We start from the raw sequence: 21,257 nt of genomic DNA on the forward strand, positions 1-21,257 counted from the left end.
TTAAAAATGTAAAATCATTTTTAGTCAAATTTGATTAAAAGATTTATATCTATATATACTATTTAAATCTTCATAACATCTTGTAAGGTTGGCATGTTGTATTTCTAACATACTCTTTAGTGGAAATGGCAATTGAAGTGTTAAATAAGGTGAGGTAACAGTAGGAATGCTATTACCTCACCTTATTCAATGCTATCCTATAATAGTAATTGAAAATAGAAATACTTCTGTAATTCACCTGCTCAAACATAAAAGCAAATTCCACTCCTTCTTTGGGCATGCTTTCAACATCAAGGAAACAATAGAGCTTGAAATAGAGCCTCCAGGGGCCTTCTTCCTCCTCATCCTCACCGCCTGCCAACCTAACAGAGAGAGAAAAAATAAATGTGAATATCATGATCAGAAATGTTGAACAGGATTTATGGATGCTTAAGGTGTCTTAAATAAGGAAATGGAACAACACATCACTCAAAATCTCAACTCTATAACTCTATAATATTAAAAAGTCAACTCTATAACATTAAATACAGCATAACTGTCACTATATCAATACCTCTCAAACTTGGCGAGCATATCTGCCACGATAACACGGCTCTCTATGGCCCTGCTCTCCACTTTATTGTGTTCAAAGAGAGAGAACATGTTCCTGCTGTTTTCCATCGCCAGGCCACGAATAAGCTTCTCCACCACCTTCACATAGACAAACAATTAAAAAAATAAATAATGTTAAATCGACGCAGGGTAAGCTCACCTAAATATGCAGTAATTTTATTATAAAGAACTAAGCAGAGAGATTTGATTGATTTTAGAGTTAGTTGGTAATAAAGTGTCCACCTCTCTCTGCCTCTCACCTCTCCAGCTGTGGTGTGTGAATTGATGGATATCTTGCAAGACCCTCCTCCATGGCAGTACACAGTCGTTGTCATTTCCTGTCTGTTCAGCAGGGCGGTGATCTCCTCCTGTGAGGGCACATACTCCCTGGCCTTCGTCTTCTTCAGGGACTCCCCAATGAAGTGGGCGTACTTCTCAATCTCTGTGCCGGAGTAACGCTCCCGAACTCTGGAACGTTATTTATAGAAAGAGGTCAAAAATTATTGTTTGAAAATATTCAAGGGACCACTATTTAACTCCAAGATGCTAACTGAGTCTGGCTTTTTAGAGACAATGACCATATTTACTTGCAAAGAAAAATTTGGAATAATATGGACCTCATTCACAGTAGCGCCATCTTTAATTTTTGACGGGAATGACAACGAGGCTGTGAGGGATAGACGTACAGTCTCATCAATGGATTGTATGGTTGTCTGAAGTGTTTTGGATCGTTCTGCTATCCAAACATTAAAAAAAACATCTTTCCAAGAAATTTCAGTAGACAAAAAAAAAAAAAGAAAAACTCCAGACAACATGAGTTGTGGAAATTTAGATGTGATCAAGGAGCTTTATAGAGTGCATGCCACTGAAGAGACTGTAAGTATATCCCTCACAGCCTCATTTTCATTCACGTCAAAAATCAAATATGGCACTTCTATAAATCAGCCAAAAATCAGCCACAATGCAGAACACACACACACACACACATAAATGAGGGGTAAGACCATAACACACCCACAATGCAGCAGCACACACACACAGAAATAAATGGGTAACACAGTAAGAAGGCAGAATGCACACAAACACACTCACAAACTCACACATGCACACACACTCACGCATGCACACAGAGAACAAAGTCTGTGTCTTCTGTTCCCTATATGTCACTCACTCGAAGTTGTGTCAATGTAGTGACACTAGGGGTCGCCATTGGGAGCCCCAAACATCTCTGATCTTTGAGAAATGGCCAATGGGAATTGGCGAGTGGAATTTGCATGCCACTCCCCCGGACATACGGGTATAAAAGGAGCTGGCTTGCAACCACTCATTCAGATTTTCTCTTCGGAGCTGAGCGGTTGTGTTCAGCGCGTTGAATTACTCTGCCGATCCATTCACCTCGAAAAGCTGTTGGATTTACTGCGCATTACAGCAGTTTCTCCCCCTCATGCACCGGTGGAGTGCAGAGAACGCCCCTGGGCGCTTCAGCAGCCTAAAAGAGTATATTCTTCCATTAAAAGAGTATATTTTCCTTCTAAAAGAGTGGCACTTACAGAGAGCGTCTTTTTAAAGATGCCTTTCCTTTTGTGTTTAATTCCTGGTTGCGGTCGTTATCTCTCCGCTTCCGACGGCCACAATCGCTGTCTCACGTGCTTGGGCGCTGCCCACGCGGAGACAGCATTCGTGGACGGGTCATGTCCTCACTGGTAGAACATGACCATGGCAACGTTGCGGTCGCGGCTTTCCTTCCTCAGAGGGAAAGCCACCCCAGTGGCTCCCCGCCGTGGTCCTTCTACCTATGGGTTTGAGGCCGCATTGGTTGGCACTGGGGGCGATTTGGGGACCCCAATGGGAGCCGCTCCACCGGGTAAACCCCCATGGACCTCTCATTCTCCAGCACGCTCGTTCGCCCCGGTCGAGTTCTGGGATGGGACCGCCGGCTCATCTCAGGGCGAGTTTGCGGTCTCATTTAGGGCTTGCGAAGAGGATGAGCTGTCGATCGCAGCATCGGAGAGCGGGTTCGTCCAGTCCTTCCACCTTCGGGTGCAGTCCGAGGCCGACACGGAGCTGGTGGCCATGCTTGCCCGGGTTGTGAGCGTCGGGCTGGAGTGGAACCCTCCACTCCCCCCCGAACCCTCGCGGCTTGACAATTAGTTCCTGGGCTCAGAGCGCGCTCACGGCCACGCCCCACCCCGGTCCCTTTCTTCCCGGAGGTGCATGAGGAGCTCACGAGGTCGTGGCGGGCACCTTTCACTGCCCGGACCCGGAATCTCAGCTCCTCCGCTCTCACTACCCTCGATGGTGGGGCTGCCAGGGTGTACTCGGTGATTCCCCAGGTGGATAAGGTGCACCTGTGCTTGCAAAATGCCGCCACCTGGCGGAACCGCCCGAGACTCCCGTCCAAGGCCTGTAGGTTTACGTTGTCTCTGGTGACTAAGGCCTACGGTGCTGCTGGACAGGCAGCCTCCGCCCTGCAAAATGGCTCTCCTGCAAGTGCACCAAGCCAAGGCGCTAAAAGTACTGCATGAGGGTTGTTCTGACCCGGGATTGATGCAGGAGCTGCGTTCAGCGACCGATCTCGCTCTCTGGGCGACGAATGTCACGGCGCGGACTCTCGGGCAGGCGATGTCCACCCTCGTGGTCCAGGAACGCCACCTTTGGCTCAACCTGGTCGAGATGAGGGAGGCTAACAAGGTACAGTTCCATGACGCCCCCATCTCCCAGGTTGACCTATTCGGCGACACCGTCGAGGACTTTGCCCAGCAGTTCTCAGTGATTAAGAAGCAGACGGAGGCTATTCAGCACATCCTGCCCTGGGGCGGATCAAGATCCCGCACCCCGTCTGCTCGTCGCCAAGGGCATCCCCCTGCGGCAAAAACACCATCTCCGCCGAAGCCCGCCCCAGCGGCCTGGCCCCAGTGTGGAGCCACCCGCTGGAAGCAGATGCCCCCCATCTCACAGCCCGCCGCTAAGAACCCGAGGAAGGCTTCGAAGTGAAGACAGGTGACCCAGGGATGTGGAGACCCACTGCATTGGAGGTGGTAAGCAGACCCCTCCATCCCCTGGTGGAAGAACTGGAGGGCTGGGAGGAGAATCTTTGTTTCCTTTTCTTTTGATTTCACCGCATGCCCAAAGGGCTGCGGTACCCACATTGTCAAGAAAAGAGCAGATTCCACATTCCCTGGGTCACACATCCGGTGTTCACGTCTGTCGTTATCACGACTGCCGGACGCTGCACCTTTACGGCAGGCATGGTGCTCCGGAGGCGGTCCCCCCGCCCCTGCGCGCCCAGCTGTGGCACAAACACACCCACGCCAGGGCAGTTTTGACTGACTACGAGGACGATTTCCCTCCTCCCCCATCCCTGACTGGTCCTATAGTGGGTACCCGGAGCCAGGTAAGTGCTTAGATGTCCCCAGTCTCAGCATGGCCATGAGTTCGGGGCTCGAGCCCCCTCAACGTGGCGCCTCAGGCTCCGCCCCGCCGCAAGGCCCCACCCGCCGGTACGTCCGACGCGATTGTCCCCTTGGTCCCCCTTGCCCGGTGTTTGGAGGCATGGCGTGCGCTCTCCAACCTGTCGCGATGGCTGACCAGGACCGTCCGACTCGGCTATGCGATTCAGTTCGCCAGGTGTCCGTCCAGGTTCAGTGGCGTCCGTTTCACCTCAGTGAAGTGCGAGAACGCCACTGCCCTGTGTGTAGAGATCGCGACCCTTCTGCGGAAGGACGCAATAGAGCCTGTCCCTCCAGCCGAGATGAAGAAGGGGTTCTACAGCCCCTACTTCATTGTACCGAAGAAAGGCAGTGGGTTGCGGCCAAACTTGGAACTGCGAGTACTGAACCAGGCCTTGCACAGACTCCCATTCAAGATGCTGACGCAGAAACACATTTTAGCGAGCATTCGGCATCAAGATTGGTTCGCGGCGGTAGACCTGAAGGACGCGTACTTCCACATCTCGGTTTTACCTCGACACAGGCCCTTCCTGCGGTTTGCCTTCGAGGGCCGGGCGTACCAGTACAAGGTCCTCCCCTTCGGTCTGTCCCTGTCGCCTCGCATCTTCATGAAAGTCGCAGAAGCAGCCCTGGGAAGTGGGCATCCGCATCCTCAACTATCTCGACGACTGGCTAATTCTAGTGTCACTACATTGACACAACGTCTCGTTCCCTCCATCAGGGAATGGAGGTTACGAAAGTAACCAGGACGTTTTATACACTAATTGAATTTTCATAGTCAACTGCTGTTCATTTCTTTTTATTACCGTTGATTTTCTGAACATTATTATTAATTTGCTTTAAGTTATTAAATTGTGCTGTTTGAAATAAATGATTGGTAACAAAATTATTATTGTATGTCTTCTCTTTGTAACACCAGGTTGACTGTAAGCATAATGTGACATTATTGCAAAAACTGACACTTCAACTGTCAAAAAAACAAACCAAGGGAAACTAATCTATAACTAACCCATGTTCTTCCATACTATTGAGTTCTCTGAGAGAAATGCTGTTTTTCTTTTTTCACCAGATTTCTGCCCAATACAGGACATATTCTCATATTTTCTTTGTTTCAACTAGATTTTTACTGTAGTGAAGTTACATAAATTAGCAAATTTGCATATGCAAATTAATGAGAAATGTATATGTTAATAAATTCCTAAAATAATTGCATGAATTTATTGTTTTTACTTCAGAGAAGAATACACTTAAACATTTCTTTAAACAAACAAAGCTACACCTGTACTTTGTCTGTTAAAAAATGACCACAAACAGCAAAGTAGGCGGCCCTACTTGATCAGAATAGGTGGATTAAGACATTCCTACAGCTGGCATATGCCTGTTTTAATGGTAATTCTCTGTCACATAAGCATCTAATTCGGAATATCCACTGTAACAAAATTTTCATTTAAATCTCCACATATCCAATCGAAAATAATTATGTGCTACAAGACATCGAGGAAACACATTTTTGGAGCAAGGAGGAGACAGAGACGAATTTACTAAACAGTTGCGCCACTCTTGCGAGTGGTGTTTCAGTGCAAAAACCTGAGTTTTATTCACTAACCACTAATAATGTGCATGTATTACTTTATTCATATTGTTTACCATTTATACATTAATATTTCAATAGCTTCGGAGCTTACACATCAGAATCTGGACCTTGATCTGAAAATTATGTGCATGGAAACATGAACACTGTAGTGCCGGATGCTTCTCAGTTACCGTTTCAGATGGAATCGCAGGTACCGCAGGATGGCACGGCTGGGCAGGAAGGTGCAGCTCATGCAGGTGAGCAGGTGCCAATGGGCTCGGTTTGCAGGACTGTTGGGTTGGGGTACGTAATTGGTCTGTTTGATCAGCTGACAGTACACCTCGTCTCTCAGTGGCCGCAGGTCGTGGCAGGTTTGCAGGATGCCCTGGATGATGGCGAGGGGATCTGAGATTATCTCCATCTCCTGGAGTGAGTTAAAGATCTTCACTGCCTCATCCTGCAGGCTTATGTAACCCTTCTCCTTTTGCACTGCAGAGAAAGATTTCAGTAATGTATTTATGTAATGTATGTTTGTTTTGCAGGTGGATAACAAGAGAAATTATAGAAAAAGATGATAAATTAAAGAACAGTAAAACATAAAACAATGAAACAAAACTGTTTTTGTGAGTTTGTTTTGTTTGCAAATGCAAGTAAACAAAATTTTGATGGAAGATACTCACAGCTTTCGCTGACCTCTCCGTAGGGCAGGGGCAGTAGAGGCGAATGCAAAGGATGCTGTGTATATCTGAGAATAGGGTTCCTGCGGTACATTTGTTCCACAGCCTCAGAGTTCACACTGCTCTCCTACACATGGGTCAAAAGTCAAGTAAGGTAAGAGTTCATTTATTTTTCATTGATGATGCAGATAAAACAGTAATATGATGACAGAAATTGGGCCAGAAAGTTACATCAAAAGCCAAAATGTATGTACCCAATAAGAAATATCTAAAAGAATAGATTTTGCTTAAAAACATTGTAAAGAAGTATAAATGATGAATACTTGAGTAATACGTTGGTTACATACATTTTCACCATCAAGTTGTATTGAGCAGTAATGAGTATTAGGAAATTCATCCAAATTACTAGTAATTCTCACATTAGTTGTAAATATAAATGGTATATTATGTTATATTTATATACAATTTCAAAGAAATGTTGATAAAAAAAGATGTCTTCACATGTATCATATTTTGCTGTAGTTAATGTATATTTTGAAATGTCAAAGAATTTCTACATTTTTTTATTTCAAAAAAATATCATACTACAGAATAACTTTTATATTTGCCAGTTAACATGCCAAAAATATCAATCTTTTTACATGTATGAACAGTTAAGAACTTATTTATGATTTAAAATATAGTTTTAGATGAAAACCATCAGGTTATGAAGAATTTATAAGCTTGAATTCCTCCGGGTCAAAATTGACCCACAAATGTAAAAGGTGTATGCAGATTCTGAATGCAATAAGAGGGTTAAAAGTGATTACAGGTATACAGAGTTTATTAGAGTAAAAATAGTTTTTTACCTTTATGTCTCTAATGAGTTGCTGGGTGGGTGTTTCAATGGGCACCTTGTTGTCAATTACGCCCTGAATTGCGGACACCCAGCGCATTGCCTCATTCATTATCTTGGTGTACAGACGGTATGAATGTTTACGCCCATGAACTATAATGATCCAGTAGCCTGCAGTAACCACACATCAGCATCACCATGTTACTCAGTTTGTAGAGCAAAGCAAGAGTACATTTTTATATTCTTTTATATAAACACAGAATTATTGACAAATAGCCAAATATAATATTCCTCTTTGTAATCAATTACTACCTGTGTGTGATTCAAACAATATACCAGGCATACTTACTTATACTGTAGTTGACTACAGAAAAATGACACATATCGATACTGCAACAAATGTTGTGACATGAAATTGTTCTAAAACACAAGACAAAGCAAGCAATGATAACTGCGAATTATTTCCTTTTCTGATTAACACTTTTTATTGATTCTAACAATGAAACAGAAAAGCTTCATATATACAAAGAATCAACTTTTAACGCCCATTATTCCCTTTCCCCCTCCCAATCCCCAAAGTATACAAAATACTCAAAGCCAAAGTATACAAAAAAAAAAAAAAAACTATACATCTCTCTTCGCTGCCCCTCCCCGAGAGCCTTCCAAAAAGGCCAAATAGCTGCACCATTTCTTATTAAATAAATCCCAGTTGCCTAGCCTTCTATATTACATTTCCTCAAATGCTGCTACCCTTCCCATCTCTGTGCACTCCTCCTGAAATGAGGGCGCTCCAGCCGACTTCCAACCCCTAAGGATGACCTGTCTGCCGATCATAACACTGGCTAGGACCCAATTTTTTTATGCATATATCTCCTATATTAATGACCGCCTACAGAAAACATGGGTTGTGTACCCATCTTCTGATTGGCATTGCCAGCAGGTGGGTGTGTCTTTAAGACTGCACCTATGCAATCTAGAGGGGGACCAATAGAATTTATGTAAATCTTAAATTGCATAAGGAACACCCTTGCATCTCTAGATGTAGACTTGACGTTTTTAGAATCCTATCCCACACTCCCTCCTCCAATACCAAGTTTAAATCTTTCTCCCATAATCTCTTGAGAGAGGCTGAAGCTCCATCCCCCAGACTCAGAATTAGCAGGGGGTAATACACTGCTGCCTCGTGACATTTTTCCAAAAGCAGTAATCACCACTCCCAGAGTATCTGCCACTTTAGGGGGGTGCATGCTACTCCCAAAAATATTACAGTGAAGGTGGCGCAGTTGTGAATACCTAAAGAATTGAGACCTTGGAATCCCAAAATGTTGAACCATATTTTCAAAGGATCTCAACACTCTCATATAGGTCACCGAGCGTATTAACCTGCCTCACAATCCACTCTGTTCAGCAGAAAGGGGACTTATTAATACATAATTTTGGGTTCAGCCATATGTTTGAAGCAACATTTAAATAAATGTCTGAATTAAACACTCTGAATCAATAATGGGGAAAGACGGCAACCCTGCCGGGTGCCCTTATCTAGAGTAAAATAATCTGAAATTAATCCATTTGTTTGTACCGCTGCTACCAGGTGTCTATAAAGTAACTTAATCCATCCAATAAAAGTATTCCCGAACCCGTACATTTCCAAAATCTTAAAAAGATAATCCCATTTTAATGAGATGGCAGTGACTGGAGTCTGATCATTCGCCACTGACCACATGATATTGATGAAACGCCTAATGTTATCAGAAGAGCTACAGCTCCAAATAAACATCACCTGATCTAAATGTATAAGAGATGTCATAACTTTACTTAATCGGTTATCCAAGAATTTTGACAGTATTTTAACGTCTAGCTGGATCAGGGAAATTGGATGGTAACATTTACACTCACTTGGATCTTTGTCCTTTTTAAGAATCAGACTGATCCGGGCTTGCGTCATGGTTGGCGGAAGCTTTCCATTCTTTAATGATTCCGTATAAACTTCTAGCAAAAGTGGAGCCAGTTCTGTAGCATAAGATCTAAAAAATTCAGCGGCAAAGCCATCTGGCCCCAGAGCCTTGCCTGTAAATTATCTCAGAATCAACAGAATTTTTTTGCGTCAGTTTAGGAAGTTCTAATGGTTCCACAAAATTTCTAATATCCTCATCAGTAGACGAAGACATGAAACTATAGAGATCAAGATAGAATTCTTTAAAAGCATTATTAATATCAATGGCCGAGGTAAATATTTCACCACCAGCAGATTTCACTGAGGTAGAAAAACCTCTCTCTGTTTTATATATCTAGCCAGAGGTTTCCCTGCCTTGTCCTCCGACTCAAAGTATGACTGTCTTGCCCTGAATAGCCAAAACTCCACCTTCCGCGACAAAATAGTATTATATCTTCTAGTATTATATATTATATTTCAATCGGGTCAATTCTCTGAGGCCATTAGACAACATTCGGCGCTTCAGCTCTGCCTCGGCACTTTTAATATTCCCTTCCAATTCCAAAAAGTTCTTGTGCTTTGGATTTTTTTGGTGAGCTAAAACAATAATGACTCTTCCTAATTTATCTTTACTCTGTTTGAGACATTTGAATGGTAGATGTTTACTTATCAGTGTGACTCCCCTGCTCTTACTCGAGCCAGCACTTAAAAAAAAAATGCCCACCCCATATCTTTACAAATTTTTCAGCTTCCTGCGGAGAAAGGTGCATTTCTTGAAGAAACACTATATCATATTTCTTACGCTTAAGAAGAGAAACAACCTTCTTACTTTTTATGGGGTGCCACACCCCATTCACATTCCATGTGGAGAGAGACAATCCGCTCATATTAACAGTTGACATTTTGACATATAAGAAAAAATAGATTGTGTGTCAAAAACAAGATTATAAAGACCACATTCCAACATTAGTGCAACCATCAAAACCCGAACATCCCCCAGAACCAAACAAACAGAAAAAAAGAAAACGTGTGCATTAACCCCACACACGACAGTGCCAACTGGTGTCCATCCCTCCAAACTCAAACAGTCCATGCACGTCCACGAGAGCCCCCGCGACAACCTTGCCGTTGGATTGCTCATGTCCGATGTTTCTATAAAAATTTTGTGAGACAGAATTACACAGCAAAAGATCATCTATAAAACAAAATCCAGCCAATAAGCGGAATAAACACAAAGAGCGTGTAGATTCATGCATAAAACTGTCCTGAAGGTGTGTTAATCTTCAAAATAAACTCCAGCCAATAGGTGGACATCTGATTCTCGCATGGTGTCACGTGACCCTCTATTAAATTATTTACTTTTAACTGGCTTTGAGTGGTCACACTCACCTGTCTCTTTAAACTTTTTCTCTTCAGGCTGGACCACAGAGCACAGGCTGTTTAGAACAAGAGTGCCCATCTTGGATGCATTTCTTTCAGAAGACTTGTAGTAGTCCAGAGAGTTGTTGGTCAACACAAACCAGCGCTTTTTCAGTTTGAGAGCAGAACTCTTGGCCCCCGCCTTCATCTCCTTGTGTAGCCAACCTGGATAACACACACACAGACAAATAGAGGTTCACAAGTTCCTTTTTTTTTTTCTTCTTCTTCTTCTTCTTCTTCTTCTTATGTTTTTTTATTTAATTTTATTTTAATAAAAAATCCCCAGGTTTTTGCTACTTAAATTCAGGTTATAACTCAGTTAAAGATAAACACACCTTGGACCAGGAACTCCTGCCCGTCACTCTTGGAGTCTCCTTTGGGTTTCTGCAGCAGACTGATCCAATGATGCATCTCCTCTGGCAGATCTGTGTTACAGTGAATCACGCGATTGGCTGTGATGATCACAAATGAATTGGGCCTATTGGGAAGGAAAGAGAAGTTGTTTTAGCCACAGACATATCATCGTAACAGTATAATGTATTATATCATCATTATTAAGCTGTATAATTTAGCAGTACAAATTCAATGGTTAAAGGTGCTGTAAGGGTTTTCCGCCATTATATTAACTTCAACGATACTCTCTCCATTCAAAACACCAACCTCCAAAGACAAGTGCAAAATTATTGACAGGCAGAGTACATTTCTAAATAGATGGTTTTCTGATTAAGTGTGGGCCGCTCCCCTGACTCTTTTTTGTTTTTTATAAGGCCTTGGGCTGTCACAGAGACTGGTGTGATTTCTCAGGACAAAAAATGTACAGCACCATTAATGGGAAATTTACTATTGGAAGCTGTTAGTTCCCTGTCTGTCACTCACTCTACATTGTGTCGATGTAGTGACACTAGGGGTTTGCTCTTGAGAGCCCCAATCACCTTTGCTTTATTCAGAAAATTGCAATGAAAATTGGCGAGTGGAATTTGCATGCCACTCTCCGCCCCGGACATACGGGTATAAAAGGAGATGGCATGCACCACTCATTCAGACTTGTTCTTCAGAGCCGAGCGCATGTGTGTCTTCGTCCCGTCACCTTGCTATTGCTGCTGGATTTTATGGCGCATATCAGCGGTCACCCTCGCACGGTCGAGTGTTGTGCTTCCCCTGGGTGCTTCGGCGACTGCGGAGTTGTAAAAAAAGAGTATATTTAAAAAGTATATTTTCTCTAAAAGAGCTCGCACAAACAATTGCCATCTTTTTAAAGATGTCCTTTCACCTTTGTGCTACTGGGTGTGGCTGTTATCTCTCCCCACCGGATGGTCACAAAATCTGTCTTGAGTGCTTGAGTCGCCAGCACGCCAAGGCAGCTTTTGTGGATGGGTCATGTTTTCACTGTGAGAACTTGCCCATGAGAAAGTTGCGGTTGCGGCTCTCTTTCTTCTCCGTGAAGCAGAGAGCCACTGCAGCTGCTTCCCGACCTGGTCCATCCTGCGTTGAAACTCAGGCGGCTGGGTCGGCGAGTGCCATGGGTGATTTGGATGTGGATATGGGAGCTTCACCACCGGCTCAGTTCCCGCGGACTTCCCATCTCCCAGCACACTCGTTCTGCCTGGTAGAGTTCACGAGCGGGGCAGGCGGTCCGCATCAGGGCGGATTTAATGTCTCGTTCACGACTCGTGGCGAGGATGAGTTATCGGTCGCAGCATCAGAGGGTGGACTCCTGCTTTCGGAAGCGGATGAGTCTACTGAGCTCCCGCTCTCGGGCGGTAGAGTTCAGGATGAAGCGGACACTGAGCTGGCAGCCATGCTTGCCCGGGCGGCTGCGAACATCGGGCTTGAGTGGAACCATCTGTCCCGCCCTGAGCGTTCGCGGCTGGATGATTGGTTTCTGGGCTCGGTGCCTTTCTTCCCGGAAGTGCATGAGGAGCTTGCGAAGTCGTGGAAGGCAACTTTCTCCACCCGTACATGCTTCACGAGCTCGTCCACCTTAACTACCCTCAATGGCGGGGTAGCCAAGGGATATGTCAAGCTTCCCCAGGTCGAGCGCGCTGTGGCGGTGCACCTGTGCCCGCAGGGCGTGCCACCTGGAGGAACCAACCAAGGCTCCCTTCCCAGGCGTGTACGTTTTCTTCGTTAGTGGCAAAGGCTTACAATGCCGTGGGTCAGGCCGCCTCCGCCCTGCACACCATGGCCATCCTGCAGCTTCACCAGGCCAAGGCACTTAAAGATCTTCACGAGGGTAGAATGGACCCAGGCTCATGCAGAAACTGCGCACCGAGACCAACCTCGCTCTACAAGCGACGAAAGTCACAGCGCACGCCCTGGGTCGGACGATGTCCACTTTGGTGGTCCAAGAGCGACACCTGTGGCTCAACCTTGCGGAGATGCGTGATGCCGAGAAGGTCCACTTTCTCGATGCGCCCATCTCCCAAGGAGGGTTCTTTGGTGACACTGTTGAGGACTTCGCCTATCAGTTCTCAACAGTGAAGAAGCAGACGAAGGCCATTAAACACATCCTGCCTTGGCGCGAATCGGCCACCTACTGGGCACCACCTGCCCGTCATCCGGCCACTAGGAACCCCGGACGGGCTTCAAAGTGACCCTGGGACAGGCGACCCAGGGAAGAGGTTGCTGACTCTGACTGGCCTGACCCAGGTAAGCGTACAGGCTCCACTCCCGCCCCTGGGCCAGCACGAGGTGAGTACCCTCACAACATCACCAGGTGCCTTCTGGGCCCCAGCACCCAGTTTGTCAGTAAAAGAGCAGTTTCCTCATTTCCTGGGTCATTCTCCAATGCTCGCGACGACCAGGTTCTGGAAGTCTTTCCGGTCAACGAGTGGGAAGTGAGTATCTCGCATTCCCTTGTTTTCCGTCAAAGGAAAGCCGGCAAACAGATAATTACGGTGGTTCTTGGGGCCTCAGTCCTTCGGGCGAAGGGAGCAATAGAACCTGTCCCTTTAGCCGAGTCGCACAATGGCTTTTACAGCCCTTATTTTATCGTGCCCGGGGGTGGGGGGGGGGTTGGGGGTTGCGCCCAGTTCTGGATCTGCGTGCCTTGAACAGAGCCTTACACAGGTTTCCATTCAAGATGTTGATGCAGAAGTGCATCCTAACGTCTGTATGACATCAGGATTGGTTTGTGGCCATCAACCTGAAGGACGCATACTTTCATGTATCGATCCTTCCTCGACACAGACCCTTTATTCGGTTTGCCTTCGAGGGATGAGCATACCAGTACAAGCTCCTCCCTACTTCAATATTCAGAAATTGAAATTTTTTGTCAACCAGTATTTGTGTGAAATTAACAGCAAGGACTCCCTGCTGGTTCTTGTGAACCACTTTTGGAATGGCTCAAAAAGGTGAGTGTTGTTGAGGCAATTTTATTTTCCACCTATTTTATTTAATTTTTTTTAATGGGTTTGTAGTTTTACGTGTTTTATCCCTCATGTAAACTTCACCGTAAGATTAGTTACTAGATAGTTAGCTAGTGGAGATTTCATTTTGAATCACCATGTAATTGTAATATTTGATAGCCTGCGTGTATTATGTGTTTGCTGGGCTTAACACTAACAAAATGATTCAAAATGCACATCTGCGAGCAATGTTGTCTCTTTCTGGAGACTATATATGCCTTTAATATGTTTGCAAAGGGGCACAACTTGGCAAACGTCATGGTTACTGGTGTAACCTCCGTTCCCTGATGGAGGGAACGAGACGTTGGTGTCGATGTAGTGACACTAGGGGTCACTCTTGGGAGCCCGAGACACCTCTGGTCTTTGATAAAAGGCCAATGAAAATTGGCGAGTGGTATTTGCATGCCACTCCCCCGAACATACGGGTATAAAAGGAGCTGGTATGCAACCACTCATTCAGGTTTTACGCTGAGGAGCCGATATAAGGTCCGGCCATTTCAGCGGGTAGTTCAGCGTTGTGGCAGGAGGGACCAACGTCTCGTTCCCTCCATCAGGGAACGGAGGTTACACCAGTAACCATGACGTTCCCTATCTGTCACTCACTCGACGTTGGTGTCGATGTAGTGACACTAGGGGTCCCTATACAAAACGCCACAAGGCTGAACTGTGTTACGTGAACTGGCGGTGTGTGGTGGGCAGACTTGCTGTGTGCCTCATAGCCAGCACACCAGGTCGACACGTAACCTCCCCCAACACAGTTATGAGTGTCGAACGGCCCTTTTTGGGGACAAGTCGACTACCCAGAGATAGAGACAGGCTTAACCCAGTCATGGCCTCTTTCCCCTTCCCTTTTTCCACTCCCTAAAAAAGAAGGGGGATTATCCGACTGGGCCGCCAGGTCTAGTCGGGGGGTGTCCCTCCCAAGGGGAGGACACCGCGGAGACCACACCTCGCCCCAAGAGAGGGGGGGATATTTAAGTGGAAGAATACATCACATGGTCTTTCCAACCATGTGGAGAGCCTTCAAGGTAGATCCTACCCAATGGGGGAGGAGTTACTACAACATGGAGACTGAGGGGCTCTGCCCAAGGAAGACGCAGTTTGCCAATAGGGAAACGAACTAGCGGAAGATATAGATCGCATGGGGTTAGCCTTACAGGGAACCGCCACATGCGGAGCACCTACCCCAGAACCGGGCTCTTAGTTAGCGCGTGTACTGGGCCGGCAGCGAGTCTCTCCGAAAACTCGACTACCACAGGGCTCAGAGGAAGTCAACCAGGGAACAACCTTTGTGAACACTACTGGGAATTAACAGCGCACGTCTTCAGCTCAAAAGGAGGTGGAAGGCGCTATGTGCAAGCGATACACCCGGCCGGCTATCCCGGGCTTATCCGCTTGTGTTGCGTGCCACTACCTGGGACGAAACCGGTTCCACCCGGAGGTTGTAGAACCTTGCAAAGGTGTTGGGTGTTGCCCAGCCCGCTGCTCTGCAATGTCTGTTAGAGAGGCACCTCTGGCCAGGGCCCAAGAAGCCGCTACACCACGAGTAGAATGGGCTCGTAGCCCTACCGGGGGCGGCATGTTTTGGGCGAGACATGCCATAGTTATGGCGTCAATGAGCCAGTGGGCGATCCTCTGCTTGGAGACAGCGCTTCCTTTCCGCTGTGCACCGAAGCAGACAAAGAGCTGCTCAGAGAGTCTAAAGCTCTGCGTGCGATCCAAATAGATGCGCAAAGCGCGCACCGGACACAGCAACGCCAGGGCTGGGTCTGCCTCCTCCTGGGGCAGCGCTTGCAGGTTCACCACCTGGTCTCTAAAAGGAGTGGTGGGAACCTTGGGCACATAGCCCGGTCGGGGGTCTCAGGATCACGTGAGAATAGCCCGGACCGAACTCCAGGCACGTTTCGCTGACAGAGAACGCTTGCAGGTCACCTACCCTCTTGATGGAAGTGAGCGCAGTCAGGAGGGCAGTCTTCAAGGAGAGTGCCTTAAGCCCGGCTGACTGCAAAACTCAAAGGGGGCTCTCTGTAGACCCTGAAAAACTACAGAGGTCCGATGAGGGAACAAGGCGTGGCCTGGAGGGATTCAGCCTCCTGGCGCCTCTTTGGAACCTGATGATCAGATCATGCTTCCCTAAGGACTCACCGTCGACTGCGTCATGGTGTGCTACTATGGCAGCAACGTACACCTTCAAGGTGGAAGGGGACAGCCTCCCTTCCAACCTCTCTTGCAGGAAGGAAAGCACTGATCTGACTGCGCACCTCTGGGGGTCTTCCTGATGGGAAGAACGCCACTTAGCGAACAGACACCACTTAAAGGCATACAGGCGCCTCATAGAGGGAGCCCTAGCCTGAGTGAATGTGTCTACCACCGCAGGTGGGAGACAGCTTAGGTCTTCCGCGTCCCGTCCAGGGGCCAGACATGGAGATTCCAGAGGTCTGGGCGCGGGTGCCGGATGGTGCCCCTTCCCTGAGAAAGAAGGGCCTTTCTCAGGGGAATTTGCCCGGGGGGAGCTGTCACGAGGAGCGTGAGGTCCGAGCACCACGTCTGGGTGGGCCAGCAGGGTGCTTACCAGGACGACCTTCTCCTCGTCCTCCCTGACCTTGCACAGGGTCTGTGCGAGCAGGCTCACTGGGGAAAACGCATATTTGCGAATGCCAGGGGACCAGCTGTGTGCCAGCGCGTCTATGCCGAGGAAGGCCTCGGTGAGGGCGTACCAGAGCGGGCAGTGGGAGAATTCTTGGGAGGTGCACCTGTGCCTGACTGAATCGACTCCAAATCAGCTGGACCACCTGAAGGTGGAGTCTCCACTCTCCCTTGAGGGTAACCTGTTGTTACGGCGCGTCCGCCGAAGTGTTGAGGTTGCCCGGGATGTGAGTGGCTTGCAGCGACTTGGTGCTGCTAACTCCGTTGGAGGAGACGGCGGGCGAGTTATGACATACAGCGGGAGCGCAGACCGCCTTGGCGGTTGACATATGCTACCGCTGCCGTGCTGTCTGTCCGAACTAGCACGTGCTTGCCTTGGATCAACGGCCGGAACCTCCGCAGGGCGAGCAGAATTGCCAGTAACTAGAGGCAGTTGATGTGCCAACGCAGCTGCGGACCCGTCTAGAGGCCGGCAGCTGCGTGCCCGTTGCCAACAGCGCCCCAGCCCATTTTGGAGGTGTCTGTCGTGACCACGACGCGCCTGGAGACCAGTTCTAGCGGAACACCTGCTCGTGGAAACGAGAGGTCGGCCCAAGGGCTGAAAAGACGGTGACAGACCGACGTAATGGCCACGCGGTGTGTCCCGTGGCGCCATGCCCGTCTCGGGACTCGAGTCTGGAGCCAGTGCTGAAGCGGCCTCATATGCATCAACCCGAGCGGGGTGGCCACCGCCGAGGACGCCATATGCCCCAGGAGCCTCTGAAAATGTTTCAGTGGAACCGCTGTTTTGTTTGAACGCCTTCAAACAGGCCAGCACCGACTGGGCGCGCTCGTTCGTAAGGTGCGCCGTCAAGGAGACTGAGTCCAACTCCAAACCGAGAAAAGAGATGCTCTGAACCGGGAGGAGCTTGCTCTTTTCCCAGCTGACCCGAAGCCCTAGTCGGCTGAGGTGTGAGAGCACCAGGTCCCTGTGTGCGCATAACCCGTCTCGAGAGTGAGCTAGGATTAGCCAGTCGTCGAGATAGTTGAGAATGCGAATGCCCACCTCCCTTAACGGGGCAAGGGCAGCCTCTGCGATCTTCGTAAAGACGCGAGGAGACAGGGACAGGCCGAAAGGGAGGACTTGTACCGATACGCCTGACCCTCGAACGCAAACCGCAGGAAGGGTCTGTGTCGAGGAAGGATCGAGACGTGAAAGTACGCATCCTTCGGGTCTACCGCCGCGAACCAATCTTGATGCCGGACGCTCGCTAGAATGCGTCTTTGCGTCAGCATCTCGAACGGGAGTCTGTGTAAGGCCCGGTTCAGTACTCGCAGGTCCAAGATTGGCCGCAACCCACCGCCTTTTTTCGGTACAATGAAGTAGGGGCTGTAAAACCCCCTCTTCATCTCGGCTGGAGGGACAGGTTCTATCGCGTCCTTCCGTAGGAGGGTAGCGATCTCCGCGCAAGGTAGCAGCGTTTCCATCTTTCACCAAGGTGAAGTGGACACCGCTGGACCTGGGCGGATGCCCAGCGAAGTGAATCGTGCAGCCGAGTCGGACGGTCCGGACCAGCCCTCGCGACGGACTGGAAAGCGCAAGCCATGCACCCGAGTTCCGCGCAAGGGGGACCAAAGGGACAACGTCATCGGATGTACCGGCGGGTGGGGCCTCGTGGCGGGGCGGAGCTTGAGGTGCCACACCACATCGTGGCAGTGCTGAGTCCGAGGACATCGAAGCACTTACCTGGCTCCTTGTGACCACCCCCGGAACAGCCTGGGACGGGGGAGGAAGAGGCCTGTCCTCATGACCCATGGAGACTGTCACATCGGGGGCGGATTTGTGCCACAGCTGGGCGCTCAGGGCGGGAGACCGCCGCTGGAGCGCCAACCTGCCAAATGGAGTGGTGGACGGTGGTCGTGATGCCAGCCGTACACACCGAATATGTGACCCAGGGAACAAGGAAACCACTCTTGCGGAGCTCTTGAGTACTGCAGCCACTTGGGCATGCAGCGCAATTAAATGCAAAAGGTAACAAAAAGAAGATCTGCTTACCAGCTCCAGAGCAGCGGGTTTCGTTGTCCCTGGGTCGCCCGTCTCAGGGGCGCTTCGAAGACCTCCGTGGGTTCTTCGGTGCCGGCTGTGAGACGGGTGGCGTCGGCTTCCTGCGGTGGGCTCCACGCCGGGGCCGGGCCGGAGGGGCGGGCTGCGGCGGAGCCGGTGCAGTCACCGCAGGGGGACGCCCTCGGCGATGAGTAGATGGGGGGATCTTGAGCCACGCCGGGGCAGGACAAGCCGGCTAGCATCCATCTACTGCTCTACCATCGAGAACTGCTGGGCAAAGTCCTCGACAGTGTCGCCGAATAGGCCCGCCTGGAAAATGGGGGCAGCAAGGAATCGTGTCCTGTCGGCCTCAACCATCTCGACCAGGTTGAGCCAAAGGTGGCACTCCTGGACCACTAGTGTGGCCATCGTCCGCCCGGGAGACCGCGCCGTGACCTCCGTCGCTCTGAGAGCGAGGTCGGTCGCCGAGCGCAGTTCCTGCATCAATCCCGGGGCGGAACTACCCTCGTGCAGTTCCTTTAGCGCCTTGGCGGACTTGCAGGAGAGCCATGGCGTGCAGGGCGGAGGCGGCTTGTCCAGCAGCGCCGTAGGCTTTGACCGTCAGAGACGACGTAAACCTACAGGCCTTGGACGGGGGCTTTGGGCACCCACGCCAGGTGGCGGCGCTCTGCGGGCATAGGTGCACCGCGAGTGCCTTTATCCACCGGAGGATTGCCGAATAACCCTTGGCCGCCCCACCATCGAGGGTAGTGAGAGCGGGGAAGCTGAAAAGATCGGGACCGGGCAGTAAAAGGTGCCTCCCGCGATCTTGTCAGCTCTTCATGCACTTCCGGGAAGAAAGGAACGGGGCGGGGCGTGGCTTTGAGCGGCGCCGCGAGCCCAGGAATCAATCACAGAGCCGCGAGGGTTCAGGGAAGAGCGGTGAAATCCACTCTAACCGACGCTCGCGGCTGTCCGGGAAAGCATGTCGTCCTCTCCGCGTCAGCCTGTAACTGGGCGATCGACCCCGAAGGGAGGAGCCCAGCCGAGGCTTCCGACTGGACGAGCCCGCTCTCCGATGCTGCGCTCGAGAGCTCATCACTTTCGCGGGCTCCGAATAAGAGGTCGAACTCGCCGTGAGACGAGCCGGCGGACTCACCCGGAAGCCCGATCGGGGCAGACGAGCGTGCTGGGGAATGGGAGTTCCGCGGGGGGATACCCGGCGGAGGCGGTCCCATTGGGGTCCCCAAATCGCCCCCAGTGCTAGCCGCGCTGGCCTCAAACCCGTGGGTAAAAGGACCGATGCGGGAGCCTCTGGGGTGGCTCGCTTCCTTACGAAGGCGAGCCGCGACCGCAACGTTGCCATGGACACATTCACGCAATGAGAATGTGACCATCCACGAACGCTGTCTCCGCGTGAGCAGTGCCCAGACACGAAAGACAGTGATCGTGACCGTTAGAAGGCGAGAGATAACGAGCACAACCAGGAATAACACACAATCGGAAAAGCATCTTTAAAAAGACGCGTCTTTAAAAAGACGTTCCGTGTGTGCGCTCTTTTAGAGAAATATATACTCTTTTCGAGGGGAAAAATGCTCTTTCAGAAAATATACTCTCTAGTTTTTCTGCCGAAGCGCCCAGGGGCATTCTCTGCAGTGCAGAGGAGGGAGAAGCCTGAAATGTGCCATCAGATCCAGCAGAGGTGAATGAACAGTAGTATTCAGCTCAGCGAGCATGACCGTTCAGCTCCGAAGAGAAAATCTGAATGAGTGGTTGCATACCAGCTCATTTTATACCCGTATGTTCGGGGGAGTGGCATGCAAATACCACTCGCCAATTTTCATTGGCCTTTTATCAAAGACCAGAGGTGTCTCGGGCTCCCAAGAGTGACCCCTAGTGTCACTACATCGACACCAACGTCGAGTGAGTGACAGATAGGGAACTTCAGGTTTTCGTGTACAAGGCTATGGTCTGAATCCCCGTGAACGTTCACAACGGCTGTGTCAAAAAAATCTAAAAATGCTGCCTTCTGATGCTGTATGCAAATGTAGGATGAAAATAAGGTACTTTTCAAACTGTTCTGAGACCATTTTCCTTGAGAGTCCCCTTCATTTAAAACATGCTGTCGGCTAAGCCATTAACTGATTAGGAAGCGAGTCAGATGACCAAAATTTTCGAATGCAGTCACTATCGTTTTTCCAAAGTATGCGGTAATGGAAATCGTTCAAAATGCAAATGTATTATTGTAGACGTAGTCTAATTTTATGGGCTTTCTGTGTTTCGGTACATACACAACCGGTCAAAAGTTTTGAAACACTTGACTGAAATGTTTCTCATGATCTTAAAAATCTTTTGATCCGAAGGTCGTATGCTTAAATATTTTAAATTAATTTTGTAGACAAAAATATAATTGTGCCACCATATTAATTTATTTCATTATAAAAGTAAAATTTAATAAAAATAAAAAAGAAAAAGTTTTTGAAATTGATGACTTGGGCCAAATAATAAAGAAAAGCAGCCAATAAGTGCCCATCATATATGGGAACTCCTTCAATACTGTTTAAAAAGCAACCCAGGGTGATACCTCAAGAAGTTGGTTGAGAAAATGTCAAGAGTACATGTCTGCAAATTCTAGGCAAAGGGTGACTACTTTGAAGATGCTAAAATATAACAGTTTTATTTTGGATTTTGTTTAGTCACAACA

The 21,257-nt window shown here is 48.7% G+C and overlaps 1 protein-coding gene across 1 annotated transcript in view; it reads right to left on the reverse strand.

Annotated features, from left to right (window-relative positions):
• Positions 1–21,257, reverse strand: part of LOC127446490 (unconventional myosin-X-like) — a 137,675-nt gene that overhangs the window by 7,693 nt on the left and 108,725 nt on the right. Inside the window, exons 30-37 of the mRNA XM_051707456.1 lie at positions 10,813–10,955; positions 10,448–10,642; positions 7,139–7,296; positions 6,294–6,417; positions 5,805–6,102; positions 852–1,059; positions 554–690; positions 239–362 (exon numbers count right to left, since the gene is read on the reverse strand). Coding sequence (XP_051563416.1) covers positions 239–362; positions 554–690; positions 852–1,059; positions 5,805–6,102; positions 6,294–6,417; positions 7,139–7,296; positions 10,448–10,642; positions 10,813–10,955 — 1,387 coding nt within the window. The remainder of the gene's footprint in view (positions 1–238; positions 363–553; positions 691–851; positions 1,060–5,804; positions 6,103–6,293; positions 6,418–7,138; positions 7,297–10,447; positions 10,643–10,812; positions 10,956–21,257) is intronic.

This window comes from Myxocyprinus asiaticus, chromosome 9, assembly GCF_019703515.2.
Source record: "Myxocyprinus asiaticus isolate MX2 ecotype Aquarium Trade chromosome 9, UBuf_Myxa_2, whole genome shotgun sequence".
Lineage (NCBI taxonomy): Eukaryota > Metazoa > Chordata > Actinopteri > Cypriniformes > Catostomidae > Myxocyprinus > Myxocyprinus asiaticus.